Genomic DNA, 19450 nt, shown 5'->3' with positions numbered 1-19450 from the left:
GGCAAATGGTGATAATTTCAAATTTCAAAAAAAAAAAAAAAAAAAAAAAAAAAAAGACGACCTAAAACAGAAACAGAAAGCGCACCCCGGCAATGTTTATCCACAACTGCAGTGAGCTTCCCAATGGCTGGGAGCCAGCCCTGCTTTGTCCTCCATGTATTTACAGTGTCAAGACCATAAGTTGAAGTCTGTGCCCGCTCAGCTCTGCCCCTTCCACAGGAGATAGGCTCAGCAGGCAAACTCGGGCACAAAACACAAGCAGGTGAACAAGCCCACTCCCAGAGCATCTGGTGGACTTCCCAGCAACTTCTTAAAAGCCTCTTCTATGGCCCAACCCTAAAGCAGTAGCTGGGAGTCAGATGCTTTGCTGGGGCAGCCCTGGCACATTCGTTTGTGTCTCAGCAACCGGTCTGTCCTGGAGAAGCTCTGTGAAAGGGAAAGGAGACGGGGAAAAAAATCTGGAGAGATGACCAAAAAGACAAAGGCTCTAGGCCAAAGGTGGGGAAAACGATGGCCCCTTTATGACTTGTGGACTTCAACTCCCAGAGTTCCTGAGCCAACAGGAAGTCCACAAATCATGTAAGGGCCATCGCTCTCCCCACCCCTGCTCTATGCAAAACCAAAAGCAAAGTCAGAAACCCTGCATTTTAGGGTCAGTGCAATTGAAAACCGAATGCGGGGCAGTGGGCCTTTGTGACTGGAAGTAGGAAGATCCTGCGGCAAACCCTCCTCCTGTCAGGGAAGCTCACTGTGAAGGAGTTATATTTTCTCCACCAATCTCTCATAGAGTTGCCCCTTGGGAAAAAGTTAGAAGAGGGAATACTCTGTGCTCCACACTGACTTTCCAGAGGAAACTGAACCTCAACTAAAATGCAGGGTTTGTAGTTTTCCTTTCAGTTTTGCACAGACATAAAACTAAAATGGCTGGCCTAACTAACTACCGTGTTTCCCCGAAAATAAGACCCTTATATATATTTTTTTGCCACCAAAAAAAGGCATCAGGTCTTATTTTTGGGGGTGGGGGGTATGTCATCCACTGACTCACCTCACTTGGGCATGTCACCCCTGGTCTCTTTTTCGCTACCAGAGGCCTTCAGGAACTTCTTCATCTGACAAGGCCAGCATGGCTTTCCTGCAGGCCTCTGTAGCCGATAACAGAGCTCCGGATCGATCTGGAGCTGTGTTATCGACTGTAGTAGAGGCCTTCTGGAAAGCCTTGCCTGCTGCAGCAAAAGAAATGGGCTGAGGTGTGTGAGGGCTGGCTGCAACTATCCGAAGGTAAGTAGTAGGGCAGCTCCACCCCCCCATCCCAGCTTAATTTTTACCTGTGCACCCTGGACTGGGCGGGGTCTTAATTAGGGCTTATTTTGGGGGTAGGGCTTATATTGGGCGCACATGTAAAAATCAAGCTAGGACTTACCTTCTGAGTAGGTCGTATTTTCGGGGAAACATGGTAACTAACTAACATGAACTGGCTGGCCAGTTCAAACTCCTGCAGGAAATTCTGGACCCTTCCTTAGGAATGCCAGATCACAATTCTGGAATGACAACAAAACCCACAACTGACAGAATTTCCTTAACACGTGGGGAAAAGTGTGTAATTTCTGATGGGCTAGTGAGGCTTTTGAATGGACTGTCCAGGGCTATGCTTTAGGAGAAGAGTATAGACTACACAGCAAAGATGGGCCATTATTTAAATAAAACTTTAACTATATTAACAATTACTGATTAGTTAACTGATTTTCTACTGGTGATTTAATTTCTCACAACCTACTTATTCCCACCTTTAAAATTTTCCACCTTTAAAAATGGTATGACTTATATACAGTTATTTCATCTGACATCCAAGCCTTTCAATTTAGTCGTTGGAAAATTTAATTGTGAAATTAAACTGAGTGACATTCACCCTACCGTTTTTCAGCCTCACCTTAAAAAGAATTGACATTCTACTAAGAAAAGAAAAATGAATCCTGCGTAATTGCCTAGTTTTTTTTGATGATGAAAACTGGAATATCTGCTGACGGATGCTACAACCACTTAAGAGGTCAGGAAGAGAAAGGGGAAAGGGTTTTAAAGTGAGAATATCGTGTTTCCCTGAAAATACGACCTATCCCGAAAATAAGCTCTAGCTTGATTTTTACGTGTGCTTAATATAAGCCTTACCTCAAAAATAAGCCCTAGTTAAGATCCCACCCACTCTGTTCTGGTTATACAAGGTGGGGTGAGGTGCATGCGTAAAAATCAAGCTAGGGTGGCTGTGTGGAGCTGCCCCACGCACTTGCTTATCTTAGGACCGCCGCAGCCAGACCTCCCATGCCCCAACAGCTTTTGTGCCATTGCCTGACTTCTTCTGCAGCCGCTTGTGGCCAGATGCCATGTAGCACATTGTGCTGGTGCTGCTGCTCGTGGCAGAAGGCCAAGTGACGTGAGCGGAGGCACCAGCACAATGCACGAGGTGGCATTTGGCCATGAGCGGCCGCAGAAGTCCGGCAGCGGTGCAACAGGTGTCAGGGGGTGGGAGGCCTGGCTGTGGTGGTCCTAAGGGTAAGACATCTCCCAAAAATAAGACCTGGTACTTATTTTGGGGCCCAAAAGAAAATAAGAGCTTCATAGTGTAAAGCACCATGAAGCGGTATATAAGTCTTACTGCTATTGCTACCATGTTTTCCCAAAAATAAGACTAGGTAGCAATAGCAGTAAGACTTATATGCCGCTGCATGGTGCTTTCCAGCCCACTCTAAGCAGTTTACAGAGTCAGCATATTGCCCCCAACAATCTGGGTCCTCATTTTACCAACCTTGGAGAAGGCTAGCCAGAAGAAAAAAAAAGAAGCACAAGGGAATGGAGGAGTCAGGGACATTTTGGCTGGGATGAAAAAATGGTGGTGAGCATTGGGGCAAAGGTGAAAAGATTATCTGAAGTGGCGGTAGCTCAAAGAAACAAGGCCAATGAGAGGGTCAGGGATAGGATTGGTGTGACTCCACCAGGACAGTGAATGGGGCTGGCCATGCAAGGGATGGAAGAAAAGGAGATGGGCTTGCAGCCATGAACATGGGCCTGTCCTCCAGAAGGGAAGGGGGATGTAGTAGGAGTAATCCAGAGGGACACAGCCTACAATTCCACAAGCCAGTCAAGAGGAGGTGGCTTGGGCAAACGTTGAAGGGGTTCAGGCAAATGCATCTGAGAAGCAGACCAAAGATGTCTCCAGTTCTGGAGACAGGCCGTAGTGCTCTTCTCTATGCTGATGCGAAGTCTTAACACACACGTCTGGCAAGATTTCCACTCTAAATGTGGAAGACAAATGAAAAGAGTCCTTACCTGCAGGCAGCGTTCACACTGATATGGCTTCTCTCCACTGTGGACACGTTTGTGGCGCTCCAGATGGTATTTCTGGATGAAGCGCATGTCGCAGACGTCACACTCAAAAGGCTTCTCTCCTTTAACAGAGGGTAGGGAGCAGCTAATTATTTCCAGAGCTGTAACTCCTATGCTTTTAGAGGAAACAAGGTGGCAAGAATCCTTCTAAGCAAAGATCTAACCATACAAAGCAGAGCTTCCTAGAGAAGACACGTAAGACACTGAAGCAAGAGATGTTCTAGTGAAATATATGCTACAGGACACTCCAGACCCAAATGAAAAAGTGATGTCATTTCTCACTCTTGCCTCTCCTAATACCTTATTTTTCTCTTGGCAATGCAGGCCCCGATTGTGAAGATGGAAGCCCTGGTTTTTACTTTGCCAAGAGCCGGAGATTATTTCTGCAAGTCTATTTCTACATGGAGGAAGCTGCTACTCATGCATCCAGTTTTTTTTTAGAAAAGAAATAGATGAACCTTTTCCTTAAAGTCCCAGGCCTGAAAAAACATTGCATGACCTCACAAATATTTTTTTTTAAAAATACCTTTTTTTAATTCTAAAGATGAACACATTCCAGAGAGTTGGTGTATAGATGGGTACTACTTATTAGATGGAAATTTCAAAAATGATCCAGAATTTGGAAGAAGTGTTTCAGGTCTTATGCAAACACACTAGATCCTTGCTATTTATTTAAAAAGCCTGACTTTCTTTAAGCCCACATGTGAAAGTGATTTAAAGAACATGGCTACTTTAAGACTCACATTAATTAACTTTAATGAATTGCCTACTGAAAGCATCAGCTGCTGCCACAATATTTTTTCAGACCCATGGGGCAGCCTGGAAGAAGTCCAGTGCCTTTCATGGATAACAGAGAACAGTGCTCACCCGAAATCCAAAGTATTTCTCCTGCATCCTTTTTAAAATAGGCACAGGCCTCATAGTACTATAGTCTGCTAGGCAATTCCTCTTCTATAGTAAATCAGAACTACTTTGCCATTCCATTGTTTACACTAGAGAATGTTTGGAAGAATGAAGCGTGGAACACTTACAGAACAGCCCCACCTCCGTCTAACATGAAGACTTGTAAACGTTTCTCTTTCCTTGATATAATTATCAATCCTAAAGGTTTCTAAATTACTTTAAGTTGGCATTTGGTGGCTGCATTTCAAAGGGAAGAGGGCGATCTACTGGCAGCCCAAGGACAGGGCAACTGACTGGAATGACGTTTTAAAGCTAACATTTTTGTTCTTTGAGTGACCCAAACTGCACATTAAGGAAGCCTGAATTTGAGAGACGGGTTGATACGTAAGGATTCCGTTTTAACCCGGATAAAAGTTGTTCCCGTGAATGGAGAACAACATTTGATAACCCTTCAGCAGGTTGTGGTGAATTAAGTCTCTGCATCACAATCAATACAAGTAGTCCTCAACTTACAACCATGCTAGAGCCGGCCCATTACAGTTGTAAATCGTGACAATCATAAAGCAAGTTGCCTGTGTGTCTGATTTTACAACATTTTCTGTGACAGTTGTTAAAGTGAACCAAATGTTCGCTACTGGCTGGTTTTCCTGGAAACTACAAATAAATGCTAGGGGCTTTTTTGGGTGAAAATGTCATAAAATGTGACCATAGGACATTGCAAACGGTCATAAACGAAGGGCACTTGCCAAACACCTGAAGCGCAGTCACCAGGGTGTGTGTATACGTGTCAGAATTTCGTAACCAGGTTGTAAGTATCCCTGGGGAAATCTGTCACAACTCTTACCAGCCACTAAGCAATTGGTCATAAGTCAAAGACTACCTGTAGTGTCACTAGACTTCCTTCATTACACTTTCAAGACTTAGATCACCGAAACTGCTTCCAGGGTGAAGACAGGAGCTGGGTTCTCTGGTTCTTGGTATGTCAAGCATCTGCACCTGCATTATATATGTTCTCTGTGTGTATGTGCATTTAAACATTTTATTAGATTATAGAATAAAATACAAAAACAAATATGCAGATACAGAGGGTGGGGAGAGAAGTGAGGGAGGATGGGGGAAAAGTGAAAAAAAAAGTGTTGACTTCCGACTTCCTCTGCTGCAGTAAAATAAAGCATTAACATCAAACCACAACTTTTTTACTTTTCCATAACAATATAAACTAGCCATTTCTATAACTGCATTATATCAAGGTCAAGGTCTGTCCCCCGCTGCCTATTTTCAAAAGCAAGACTGGCAAATGACCATACGCTTACCAGTATGAATAAGGATATGTCTCTTGAGGTGGTAACTGCTCCGGAATGCTCCAAAACAGTGCTCGCAAATAAAATTCTTGGGAATCCGGACCTGGAAGGATCCATTCTGTTCTATCACCATTACCTGCAAGCAAGCATAGAACAGCTTCTCAACAAAGAGACAACATGCCTATCTGGGCATATGTTCCAACTTGCAGGTCTGTCAGGAGGTTTAGCTAAGACATTTGTCAGTGCATATATAGTACCTTTGCCTCCTCTATAGACCATGGGTCCCCAACCCCAACCCCAGGTCCATGGACCGGCATCAGGCTGCGGCATGCCAGAAACCGGGCCTCGCTAACAAGCAAAGCTCCATCCGTGGAATGCAGGCAGCATGCGAAATCACGCCCCCTCTAGTCCGTGAAAAAACCTTTCTCCATGGAACCGGTCCCTGGTGCCCAAAAGGCTGGGAGCTACTACTACAGACTGTCCACTCTCCCTGTTTCAAGCCACAACAGAATGAACTTCACAACACAATGGAAGAAAACAAAGCATCTCTCATGTACCCTGTTTCCCCCAAAATAAGACATCCCCTGATAATAAGCCCAATCGGGCTTTTGAGTGCATGGCAATAAGGCCAAGTGCTTATTTCAGGGTTCAAAAAAAATATAAGACAGGGTCTTATTTTCGGGGAAGCACGGTATGTTAACTCTTTTGAATTTCTACAATTGATCCAGCTTGCCTCTTTAGCTTTGTTTGGTATACAACAGATTGCCTGGATTTTTTTTTTAATTACAGAGATTCATTAATATCTTCTGCTGTTAAAAATGCAAAAAATATCCTATATTTGACCCCTAATGGAAACAGGTTGATCTTTGGCAGAAACGGGGTGTATATTTGCCCACTTCCACTTTATCTCGTTAAGTTTAATAAACGATAGGCATATACAAAGCAATCTGTTCTTCCTCTGCATTTGGGAAAATTGTGGAGTGGTCTGTGAGCTTCCAGGCCCAGGAAGCAATTTTTTCTTGGAGCATTAAAATCCACTTCCTGAGTCTGTTAACAGCAGATGGGCAGTTTTAAAAGAGAACAGAAATCTTGGGAAGATAAGTAATCTGACAGCATTAACTCTAGCTAAATATGTGAAATGTACTTTGCCCCAATTCTTTTAATCTCATTTACTTCAGCTGAATAGTATTTTCTTCAATTCTTATGGTTTACCACCAGAGATTATCTACTGAGCTCAGAGTACAACTCCACAAGTTTTTCTTTTTTTTGTATTTCATAGAAAGACAATGTTTATTTTAAAAGGTCACATAATGATTGCTAAGTTCCTATTTTTCGTTTGAATTATTCCAGTGCAAAAGATGCTGGATGCAGCAACAGTATCTACGTGCATTGTAATTTGTCCATAAGAACTAAAATTAAATTCAGAGGCACTAACTAACCATACTGCTATGATGACAAGCCACAGGATGATGACTTATAATAGCAATAGCACTTAGACTTATATACCGCTTTACAGCCCTCTCTAAGCGGTTTATAGAGTCAGCATCTTGCCCCAAACAATCTGGGTCCTCATTTTACCCACCTCAGAAGGATGGAAGGCTGAGTCAACCTTGAGCCTGGTGAGATTTGAATTGCCAAATAGCAGGCAGCCGGCAGTCAGCAAAAGTAGCCTGCAGTACTGCACACTAACCACTGCACCACTGTGGCTCAATATGCAGCAGACGCTAAGTGAGGGGGGAAAGCCTCCTGGTCAAGCATATGACAGCTTGTCTGACCAACCCTAAATTTCTGCCTTCCAGATGTATTAAATGACAAATCTTATTGGCTACTCTGGCTAGGGATAATGATCATAACAGGCTGACCTGTTTGGAAAGGAGCAGAATGAAGTTTGTCACAGATGTCGCACAAGCCTTGATAGTACAGTGGTTTAGTGCACCCTGTTATTAACACAGCTGCCTGCAATTTCTGCTGGTTCGAATCTCTCCAAGGCTCAAGGTTGACTCAGCCTTCCATCCTTTCTAAGGTAGGTGAAATGAGGACCCAGTTTGTGGGGGCAATAAGCTGACTTTGTATAAAAAATATACAAAAGAATGAAGGCTATTGCTTAACGCATTGTAAGCCGCCCTGAGTCTCCGGAGAAGGGCGGCATATAAATCAAATTAAAAAAAAAAAAAAAGCCTGAACAATAAAGTTCTATTTCTTATTCCTCAGAAACACATGAAGAACTATTTAAATTAGTCAAGCTGGTACAGAAGTTAACTATTTTATTTATTTTATTTATTTGTAAAATTTATTGGCCACCCATCTTACCTCAGGGTAACTCTGGGTGGCTTACAATCATAAAAAATAAAATAAAAACTGTACAAAGATAGAAGCTTGTGCTAGACAGGTATGCATTCCCATGGAAGGTTCCTGGGCTTACTCATATATGCTATAGCAATGGTTGTGGTTCTGCTTATCTTCAGCTTGTGAGAACAGTTGCATCTTTCAATTTTTGCTGATTTGGCCAGCCTAAATCATTCCCAGCCAGCATCTGGCTAGGAGTCTACCATATTTTTCGGAGTATAAGACGCACCTTTTCTCCCCAAAAAAGAGGGTGAAAATCTGGGTGCATCTTATACTCCGAATGTAGCCCTGCCCAGCTTCTCAAACGGAGGTTTTGGAGGCTGAAAAAAGCATCGGAAACGAAGCTTCAGAAAAGAAGCCCCCAAACAGAGCTTCAGAGGCTTTTTTTCTAAAGCTCTGTTTTGGAGGCTTTCAGAAGCAGGAAAAAGTTTTTTCTGAAACAGTGTTTCAGAAGTTTCAGAGGCAGAAAAAAAAAGCAAAAAAAAAAGCAAGGCACAGAGCTCACAACCAAGGAACCTGTTGCTAAAATTCACCTCTGAGAATAGCTGATTGGGGGTATTCCGGGAGGCCGATCCACCTGCCAATCAGCTTTTTTCTTATTTTCCTCCCCAAAAACTAAGGTGCATCTTATACTCCGGTGCGTCTTATACTCCGAAAAATACAATATCTAAGATTGTCCTGAAAAGCGTGCAGAAACCCTAGAAGTTTAAAGGGTAGTGATCAAAGTGGATTTAAATGGTCATTTACTCAGAACATATTATACAGAGTTTTTTCTCCATCTGCACTGGTTTTCATTGGTTTCCAAAGCACAAAGCAAAGTACCGGTTAGAAATTATTAAGATCTCAATGGCTTTGCACCAGATCAGGGGGGTCAAACTCATGGCCCATGGGCGAGATTCGTCACGCGCTGGCCACGCCCACACCCAGTTTAGTGAAGGAAAAAAGTCACGATACGTCACATGATGATGACATGAGTTTGACACCCCTGCACCAGTTCATTTGAAGGAACCTGTCTACCTGTATGAAGCTGCTCAAGCAATGCCGTCAGTCCTTGAAGCTCTGCTCCAAGTTTCGTCAGGCCAAGCCCAAAGGTTTCCTTGTTGTGGATATGAGGAAAGGCCTTGTTAGTGGTGGCACCCCTGCTTGGGAATACCTTACTAAAAACAATCCCACTTGCCCCTTCTATTGAATACTGGAAGGTTGGTATATGCTTTTTCTTTCTTCATGCCTTTAACACTTTTCAGTTACCTGCTTTGCTCCTGAATTTTAAACTGAGGCGCTTGCTTTAAGCCCGTCTCTTGTAACTCTTTCTAAAATTGAATTGTAGTCTACTTTTTCATTATTGTCATTTCACATATTTAAACTGGAAGCTACTTCAGGCTTAGAAACTAGGTAGAAATTTCCTGAAAGCTAATCACAGCCCTGCTCACCAATATGGGGGTGGGTGGGAAGAGAACCCACTTCCAGCTGATAGCTTCTGCTTTTTTTAGCTCCATCGTCTTGACGGCTTCCGAGAGCAGGACAGGCATTCTGTGGAGAGCTTGATCTTTACTAGGTCATATAATGAAAGATTACCTGCCTTTTTAAGGGATTTTTTAGGAGGAGACCCTTCTGCTGTTTCTTCTTCCTTCCGACTACGTGATTTCTCGCTCTCCTTGCGATGACCCTGGCAGACAAGAAAGGAGGAGACTGGCTACAACGGCTTAAAAGCTTAATCTGGCAATTTGCAAGCCAAGCCTCCCTTGCCCCAATCCTGTTTTCTCTGCTCCGTCATCCAACGTGTCTGGAACAGAGAACAACGAAGCGCACGTGCAGCATCAGACAGCTGAAAACGGGCTGGCCCTTACCAGCATGTCCGGCGCACCCCCTCTCTCCCCGTTCTCCACCTGCTTAGAGCTTTGTTTCGGCATCATCTTCTTGCTGGCAACTGTTGGCACCAGGCAAACACCAGAGAGTCCCTCGCAGGCCAGGAGGCTCGCCTGCAGAGAAAAACAAAAACAAAAACCACAATGACATCGAACAATACAGCCAAGCTGATTCCAAACCAAGCAGCCATCCCTATTAAGATTGCAGCTGTGCCTTTTTAAGGGGTGGGCTACAATCTGATGTATGGTCAGACTTGCTGCTGGTTTTGGAGTTTACCTACCAAAGATTGGCGAATGTCAATAACATCTGTTGAGAGAGAAGACTCTCATTAGGTCAGTTTAGGAAGGTTTCTGAAAGTTTCCTTGAAAGAACAACCTGAACCAACTTTGGATCCAAACCCCAAAAGGTGTTTTAAGAGATGAGATAGCCACATTGTACTTCCTGGCATTTTCTTTAAAAAGCTGCCTATTTCCTGGACCCACGCAAAAGCCATGTCATTCCAGGTAAATACAGGTAGTCCTCGACTTACAACAGTTTGTTTAGTGACCGTTCGAAGATACAATGGCACTGAAAAAAGAGTGACTTATGACCATTTTTCACACTTATGACTATTGCAGCATCCCCATGGTCACGTGATTTACATTCAGATGCATGACAAGTCATATTTATGATAGTGGCAGTGTCCCGGAGTCATATGATCACCTTTTGCAACCTTCTGACATGCAAAATCAATGGGGGGAACCAGATTCACTTTGCAACCATGTTACTAATTTAACGACTGCAGTGATTCGCTTAACAAATGTAGCAAGAAAAGTCGTAAAATGGGGCAAAACTCATTTAACAGATTTCTCACTTAGCAACATAAATGTTGGGCTCCATTGTGGTCATAAGTAGAGGACTAGCTGTATGTGTGTGAGCTAAGGAAGTGCTGATAGGGTGTCACAAGTTTATCTCACCCTGTCCCCCTCCATAGCTTAAATGTGTATTTCCCTGGGAAAGAATGGCTACTGTGCACATTGAGAAAGAGGCATGGCTTCTTTAAGGAAGTGCCAACACATTCAACCATCATGATGCCAATGCCACCTCCGATGCATGCTTCTCCTTTGGGTTTGAACAGCTGAATAACTCAACTTTTCTGTATCTTGGAAATCATTTCACATCTACCAGAATCTAAGTCGTTCAGCTTTCTGTGTACAGCTATCCATTAAAACAAGGGAAAAAGGACTGGCTTCTCTGAACATTTTTCCTTTGTTATCTGGGGCAATTCTTATCCCCCGCACTCGTTACTGTTTATTCTCTGTGCTAGCAGGGTCATGAAGAAAGGCAAAATTCTATACGTACATATGCAGGCATGAAAGTTATTTCCATTTGCCATCTAGACCATAAAAGTGTGCTTGTTTTATTGAGTTATCCTACCAAGCTTTCTTAAATCCACGGCTATTGGTCAGCTTCCCTGAGGCAAAGAGTTTCCATCAATTCTTCTCCAAAGAATTAAGAGACTAAACAGGGAGCCTTGGCTTCTAACGTATTGCTCATATTTAAAGATAGACGTTGAGAAACAGCCATAAAACAGCAGAAACTCTGCAGTTTGGTAATGCCTGGAGACCTAGCTTAATAATCTTTCAGGGCCTTGCTCTGAGGTAACTAACACAGTTAGTTGTGTTGATTGGCAAGAAAGCAGAAGATGTCCATTAAGTGAAAGATGAAGGGAGATAGGAGAGGGAGAATGCAAAACCCGAAGGGCATGTCCCACTGTCCCCCAACATCTTAAACGAGGCACAAGTCAAAGTGACAACTTTCAACACCAAATGTAGTAGCTGGATTTGCAACCAAGGGGCTGCATAGGCACGGATGTACAGCATAGCAGCAATCTGGACACGTGCCAGACTCTGGCATTCTAGTCACAGATGATCACAAAAAGAGAATTACAATACTTCAGAGAAGAGCTAAGTCAGCCATGAAGGAGAAAAAAAATTATGAAGAATTGGGAGCTGGGTTTGGCTGGGGCCTCATCAGTCCTATGTGGCAGTGAAATGGGCCACCTCCTCACTCTGTGAACAGTGAAACAAATAGAAGTGGGATTAGTAAAGCCCTAATTGCCACTCGAATCTGACCTATAGTCAGTGGGGATTCTGTTTGCATTCTTCATAATGAAGAAAAAGAAGCATTGCCAACAGTGGCAAAACTCGGCCAGATTCTGTGAATGAAGCCCGTCAGGTAGAGCCTAAAAAGCTCCCCTCCTCTCAGACACTAAAGGCAACTCGTGTGAAGGGGTCTGGAACCAAGGACACCTGGGTTTAAGCCTCCACCAGATAGCTCTCCCTAGATGATTTGACTGCATTATTCTCTCTCCCTCTGTCCCTCCTTGCACAGTTGCTGTTTGAGGGGGGGAGGGGGGAGAGGATATGGCCACATGAGATATTTCAATCTCTCCAAGGATCCTTAGGAAAGAAAGCCAGTAACACACGGATCTCATGCCTAAAAGTGCTACTGCCGGAGCTGCCATTTTAACTTCCCCATAGTGTATCGGGCATCCTGATGGGGCAATGAGCTCTGGAATGACACTCTGTGATTTTTGAAAAGTGGCATAAAAGGCTAATGCAGGAGCAGCAATAGCTGCTAATGGAAAACCAGGCAGAAGAACATTTCCCTAAGAGTGTAAGATCCCAAGACATATTGATAATTGAACTGAGGAAGTAAAGAGAACAGGAAACCCGTGAATAATAAAATGTACGTAAAAAGAAATACAGCAGTAAATGCTGGATTAGACTCAATGCTTTTAAGATCAAACAAAGATGCAGTCTGATGTATTGGATGAAACAGAGAGTCAAATTTCCTATGGCTGTGGTGTACCCCCCCCCCCCTTTAGTGGATTGCAAAGGATATGGCAGATACATAATCTGGGTGGCAAAGCTGAATTTCTGGGATGGCTTGTTTGGGTTAGTCTGAAGATGATAAAGAGACAAAAAAAAAAAGGATGTATAAAGTTTTATGTACGTTTTTACACATTTACTTTGTCCCGCTTTTTTTGTTTGTTTTTTGTTTGCAAATCCCACTGTGAAAAATAGTGCTACCTAGAAACTTTGATACTACAGTTGAATATTGCTGATGAAACGTGAAGCTGGAAAATGGGGTTGGGGCAGTAGAAGTGCTTTGACGTTCTTCATCCCTCTCCCATCAGCCCCTACTCCAGCATACATGTAAGCCCCTAGGCTTGGAACGAAAGACGAGAAAAATACGAAAACATTTCCGGCTTGAACTGGAACTGGCTGTAAGAGAAAGCAAACACATTCTCCAAACATGGCTGTGAGAAGAGGACCAGAACAGCTTGGTAACCCCCCAGAACTTTGGGAGGGGTCCAGCACTCCCAAGCGCTGCAGTGCTGACTCCTGCAGCAGACCATCAAGAGCTGAACAGTTTACGTGACAACAGAATAGATTATCACAGATGGCTCTTAGCAGCCACTTCCTCAATGACGGATTCCTGTGGGACAGGATGGGAGAACCGGGGGCCTGTTACCTGAGCCATCGCGTTAGTCTGACAGTCCTCAACACGGAGATTACGCCAAGTCCTTACGCTTTCTCTCTCTCTCTTGCTCAGGAAAGAATTTTACGACTACAAAGATTTTTCAGTAAATCGTTTCTGCGCCGGTCCCGTCCAATACCTTCCACTTTGTTGACATCTTTCTGGAGTCGGAGAGTCCAGAATGGCGTGCAGCAAGTTTTCCCAGCCTTGTTAAAAGCTGAGGAAAATTACAGACTGTGCTGCTCTTGCAGATGAGTCACCCCAAACCCAAATTCCCCCTTCAGGATGGCCTTTGCTGGGGGGAAAGGTGCTGAGGTCTTCCTTGCAAAGAAGCCACAATATTGCTGTATGTCCACCTCCAGTTTCCACCTGTGGGTTAAGGGAAAAATATATATATATATATATATATACATACATATATTTAAAAAAAGAAAGTGAGAACGGTATTTTTTAAAAATTATAATTACACACCAGAGAGTTTTACTGCAATGGCAAAAGGTATTGGTGCCTCTAGTCTACTGAAGTATTCTGCTTATTACTAAATTCCCACCTCTATATGATTTCTGCAAGCTCTTGCACTAAATTCTGAACTGCTGAATCAGTACATCATCTTGGTGATCTGTATCCTTCTATACTAAAATATCATAATGCAATATTAATATAAGAATTTTCTATCTGCTTGTTTTCTTCAAAAGAAAAAAAACTTCAGTAGGAAATATAAGAATCATGTAGAAAATCACAATGTTTTGTAAAGTCCATCTAAGCAAGACCACAGATATACTCTACTGCAGTTAAACAACTGGCGATACTCATGCAATGAAGGTAATTTCTCACTAGATACACAGTGGATACCTGAATCAGATTCTGACATTAAAATACTAGTAGCTCAAATAGAGAACATTAAAACTTTACAAAGTTAACCTAGTCTCCATACATAACCATTCTGTTTAATTATTAATGTAATATTTATGGTATTTAGTATGATCATCCTAGTCTCTTCATTACTATAGTTCAGTAAAAAGTGTTTTAAACTCAAAACCAGTATGTTTTTAATTCTACACAACACAGCCTTAAATCTAACATTACTGACAGAATGAAGCACATAATGCCTTTTAGCAAAACCAATGTGATTATATAAGCAAGCCTTACAATATACATGCACCAATAACACTGTGTTGACCAAATTAGATGCCCTCCAATTATGGAAATTCCCCCAAATTTTCAGAAATAATCATTTTGAGTTGGGAATTCTGGGACTTGAAGTTACACAAGTAAAAGGCACCAGAGTTAGGAAATACTAATTAATCTATCAAAGAAACCAAATATGTTACAAGGCACAAAAGAGTAAACTGGAAAAAAACCAGAAATGCAGAAAAATGAAAGAAAATTAGTACAGGTAGTCATTTGACTTACAACAGTTTATTTAGCGACCATTCGGTTACAACAGCACTGAAAAAAGTGACATGACTGTTTTTCACACTTACAACTGTTGCAGCATCCCCATGGACATGTGATCAAAATCCCAATGCTTGGCAACTCATTCATATTTATGACAGTTGCAATGTCCTGGAGTTGTGTGAATATTTATGAATTTTGCAGTGTCCCAGGGTTGCATGAACACTTTTACGATCTTGGGGAAGTCAATGGGGAAGCAAAGTCAATGGGGAAGCCAGATTCACTTAACAACCATGTTACTGAACTTTGTATCTACAATGATTCACTTAATGATTGTGGCAAGAAAGGTCGTAAATTGGGGCAAAACTCACTTAAGGCCTCACTTAACAACATACATTTTGGGCTCACTTGTGGTCGTAAGTTGAGGACTACCTGTATTAAAAGTTGGGGGTTGGGTATGAAAAAGCCCATATGATTTTCCGTGTCAATAATTGCAATAAAGCTGAAAAATACAACAGCAAGGACCTCTGACTTAACTACATTAAAACCTATGACACAAAACAAATTCTTATTTCCTACCGTATTTAAAACCTTTCCTTCATTTTTCAATAGATTGGAATATTGAGAATCCTTGACCCGTTAAATGTACACCGCACAGCATGGACATCCGTGTTCACAAAAACCTGAAGTTTGGTATTTTGGGTCCTTTTTGTTCCGAAAAGGATCAACGTCAACCTTTCCCCCACATTAAGAATATTTTAATACCAGGTTATCTCCTCCAAGAGGAGCCTGCATAACTGTGGAAAATGACTAGCGTTTATCCATCCTAACCAATTTTTTACTGCAACCTCCATGAACGAATGTCACGATTCAGACGGAAATCTTTTAAGGGGACACGGGTCAACTTGAAATCACCTGTTGGTGTTAAACGGCTACTTTCACGACCCTTTGGCTCCAGGGAGGTCAAGGTGGAACCCCTGCAGAAAGTTTTAGCTGATGAGAACCGGACAAAGACCATCAGGCCATTATTTCAAATGGAGCATGATTTCTTTTAATAGGTCTCTTGCGTGAGCAGGGAGGTTGGACTAGATGACCTCCAAGGTCCCTTCCAACTGTTACTGTTACTGCATCCACTTACACCATTCGCACCGCCAAGGAGAAAAGCTCGGTGCTTGCTTGCTTTGCTTGGCAGCCTCATTTAAAAACCGCTTCACTCAAGGGCAGCCCCGATGAGGGTTAAGAGTGAGTCGGCGGGAAGGATCGGAGAGACCTGGGCTCCATTGCTCCGTCTCGATCGTTAAAAACACCTGTCTTGCAAGGTGTTCCCGGTCCCTGCAAACAGGCAGCCAAGGCGGCCGAGCAGGTGACGCGGACGAACCCCGGCAGAGCGAGCGAAGAAAGGTTCCTCAGCCCGGAGGGCGCGTGGACGAGCACGCATCGCCTCGCGCTACGCGCGAGGACAAATGCCTGCTTTCCCCAACCCCCCCCACCTGCCCCCGCCCGGCCGGACAATGAGCGGGCGGCGGTCGTACCCGCCCCCCTCCCTCTCCCCGCGAGCGCTAAGGCGTGCGCGCGCCCCTCCCAGGGGACACCCTCCCACCCCCGCCGCCCCGCCTGCCTGCTCGCTCGGCCGCGCGCGCAGCCTCACCCAGCCCCCGCACCTGAGTTCAAATTCCCTGCGTGCCGGCTCTCCCCTCTCCCGGGGAGACACCAAAGCGAAACACCGCCACGGCTGCTGCTGCTGCTGCTATTCCCACCGCTGCCGTCCCCCCCCTTCCCCACCGCCGCCCTGGAAGCGGAAACGTCGGAACCCGGTACACACTCTGCGGGGTTTCCGGTGGCTTTGCGCACGCTCGCGCGCCTGACGACTTCCTGGTAGGTCTTGCGAGGGATCCCCGCCCACTCCCTTCCCCCCCCCCCGCCCCTCCACCCCCTCCCTCCTTCAACTGCCGCCCCCCCCCCCCCTTTGGTAAGAAGAAAAGATTGTGTGGGTTGGCCTCGCGTAGCTCGAATGTTAGGAGTTGTAGTCCCAACCTGATCAGGGATGGCAGCCTCAAAAAACAAAACAAAAAGGTTTTGACTAGGAAAGTGCTTTTTTTTTTTTTCCCTTTGCGGTATTATCGCAGCCTAGATCAGGGATTCCCAGACTTTTTTTTGTTTTTTTAAATTCCTTATTTTTAGAAACACTCCTCCTTGCACATTGCATTCTCTCTGTATTTTTCTTATCCTTTCTGGGATTTTCTTATTTTTCTTAACCCTTTCTGGGTTTCATTTGTGGTGTCTTTATTCGTTGTTGTTGTTTTTTTTTTTAAAAAGAAAAGCAATTCAACAATGTTATTATTTGGAAAAAGAAATACAGCATTCCCTCCTAATTCTCATTCAAAAGGCAACCCTCCCTTTTAACAAAATGCTCAAATTAAAAAGACACACAAGCAAGCACGTATGTGTTTTCTGTAGTTCTTTTATTTTTTTTATTAAATATCAAAAGATAGTTATTTCACCGTATGCCCCACGATATAATTGAATCGATTTTGAGATCTTACTTATAAAAATGTATCTAAGATAGATCATTAGCTACCAATTTTAGAACTTTATGAACCCTACACATCTTTCCATATTTGAACAAAAGTAGTCAGTTCTCAACTATAGTTGTTTTGATTGGTGAAAAGTTTTAACCTTTGCCATTTTTAAACAAGAATATGGTTTGCATTATCTTTTTCGGAGAGCCCATTTTTAAAAGAGACATCTAGTCAACGACCCTTAAATAAACAAACATGCATATTTCGGATTTTATTAACATCCCACTTCCAGTATCAGGAGAAAAAGGCAGGTTTTCAAACCCTTTCAGAATCTTGTCCCAGCATCTGTTTTTGCATTCAGGTTCAAAAAAAAAAATTGGCTTCCAAGGCACCCATTTTTCTGACCGCGGCATCACAATTTTTCCTCTGCAGGCAACAAAAATGCTTGAATTTAAAAACAGCAAGAAATGCCATTTTTAAGCATGAAATAATTTAATAAATTTAATTAATTTAATTTAAATGTAATAAATAAATAAATAAATAATAAATTCCACCCCGAATCTTGTCCCAGCATCTGTTTTTGAAAACAGGTTCAAAAAAAAAAAAAAAATGGCTTCCAAGGCACCCGTTTTTCACTGGTAACTGAGCCCACCACGCCAATTGGAGTAAGCCGCAAATTGGCACTATATATAACAATATCTCCCTTGTTAATTTTTGACCAATTCTGCTGACTGTGCACCAATTTTTATCCTCTTCCCTCCCAGCTCTACTGTTAGATCAACCAAAGTTGGAATCTGCCTATCTTCTCTTGCTCTTTGCCTGAATAAATTCCTTTCTGTATATATCTTAATTAATGCGGATTTTAATGCAAAAATTGGTTGCAACGATGAAGATCTATAAGGCTAATCCTCCTGAATAAATTATTGAACCACGGTTTATATCCAGATCCTTCAAGGTTACAAAATGGAATTTAGCTGGGTTAAAGCTGGCACGTATTTTAAATAGGTTTAACTTACAAATACTAAATGATTCCATTACAAGTAATTTTCCTGAGAGGTGCACATTTTGGTCAGATCAAAGATGATGTACTGCGGAGCATTTAATAATTTCTAGAAATTAGCTCCATGACTTAAGTACTTGGCATAGTTCCCAGGTCTGGAGGTAATCGCCTCCCTTTAACTTTCACTTATAAATTTATCCAGGGCCCAATCAGGAATCAAATTAAGGCTTATTTAAACTGCCAAATGGTGGGTAAGTTTCAACACAGTCCAATGGAATGACCCAATAATTTCAGTGGAAGAAGCGGGATACAAGTGGTCCTCGATTTACAACCACAACTGAGCCCAAAGTTTCCATGACTAAGCAAGATAGTTGTTAAGTGAGTTTTGCTCCATTTTATGATCTTTCTTGCCACAGTTGTTAAGTGAATCACTGCAGTTAGTAACACGGTTGTTAAGTGAATCTGGCTTCCCTGTTGACTTTGCTTGCCAGAAGATCATAAAAGGGGATCACCTGAGCCTGAGACATTGCAACCGTCATAAATACATGCCAGTTGCCAAGTGTCTGAATTTTGATCATGTGACCATGGGGCTGCTGCAACAGTCATAAGTGAAAAAATGCCATAAGTCATTTTTTATCAGTGCTATTGTAAATTTGAATGGTCACTAAATGAAAGGGTATAAATCAAGGACTACATGCACTCTGATTCTTTATTTGTTCAGGTCATATTTACACCAGTGGTGGGTTTCAAAATTTTTTACTACTGGTTCTGTGGGTGTGGCTTGGGCGTGGCATGGCTTGGTGGGCATGGCTTGGTGGGTGTGGCAGTGGAGGGAGACTATAAAATCTCCATTCCCACCCCACTCCGGGGGAAGGATACTGCAAAATCCCCATTTCCTCCCAATCAATTGGGACTTGGGAGGCAAAGAATAGATGGGGGTGGGGCCAGTCAGAATTTTTACTACCGGTTCTCCGAACTACTTAAAATTTCCGCTATCGGTTCTCCAGAACTGGTCAGAACCTGCTGAAACCCACCTCTGATTTATACCTATCTGACCCTCAAGATAATAAAATGTTTGATGTACATTTGTGCTGTTATAGCCAGATGCCAAACATTTGTAAGGGAGACTCTGTGATGGATGTGCCTTTATCCGCTTTACCTCAATGGTTCAGGTCACATGCCAAGGGTTAAAAAAGATTATTAAGCAACTTAAGTGAGAT

The 19450-nt window shown here is 42.9% G+C and overlaps 1 protein-coding gene across 4 annotated transcripts; it reads right to left on the bottom strand.

Moving 5' to 3' along the window:
- Window positions 1-61: 61 nt before the first annotated feature.
- ZNF740 (zinc finger protein 740) lies at window positions 62-16482 on the bottom strand. Of its 4 annotated transcripts, none has more exons than XM_070934967.1 (7): window positions 16373-16482; window positions 13311-13685; window positions 9773-9904; window positions 9505-9591; window positions 5592-5715; window positions 3319-3437; window positions 62-426 (listed from the first exon to the last, which is right to left on the bottom strand). In XM_070934967.1, the coding sequence occupies exons 2-7, from the start codon at window positions 13317-13319 to the stop codon at window positions 337-339; spliced, it is 561 nt and encodes a 186-aa protein (XP_070791068.1). In that variant the 5' UTR covers window positions 13320-13685; window positions 16373-16482; the 3' UTR covers window positions 62-336. The 4 variants fall into 4 exon arrangements, with proteins under 4 accessions (XP_070791068.1, XP_070791066.1, XP_070791069.1 ...); XM_070934965.1 differs by having other exon boundaries at window positions 13456-13685; XM_070934968.1 differs by having other exon boundaries at window positions 9812-9904; window positions 13456-13685.
- Window positions 16483-19450: the final 2968 nt, after the last annotated feature.

This window comes from Pituophis catenifer, unplaced genomic scaffold (genome assembly GCF_029215685.1).
Source record: "Pituophis catenifer annectens isolate HBS135680 unplaced genomic scaffold, rPitCat1.0.hap2 SCAF_2, whole genome shotgun sequence".
Taxonomy (NCBI): domain Eukaryota; kingdom Metazoa; phylum Chordata; class Lepidosauria; order Squamata; family Colubridae; genus Pituophis; species Pituophis catenifer.
Note: the sequence above shows the minus strand (reverse complement) of the source record. Positions and strands in the feature narration are given on the sequence as shown.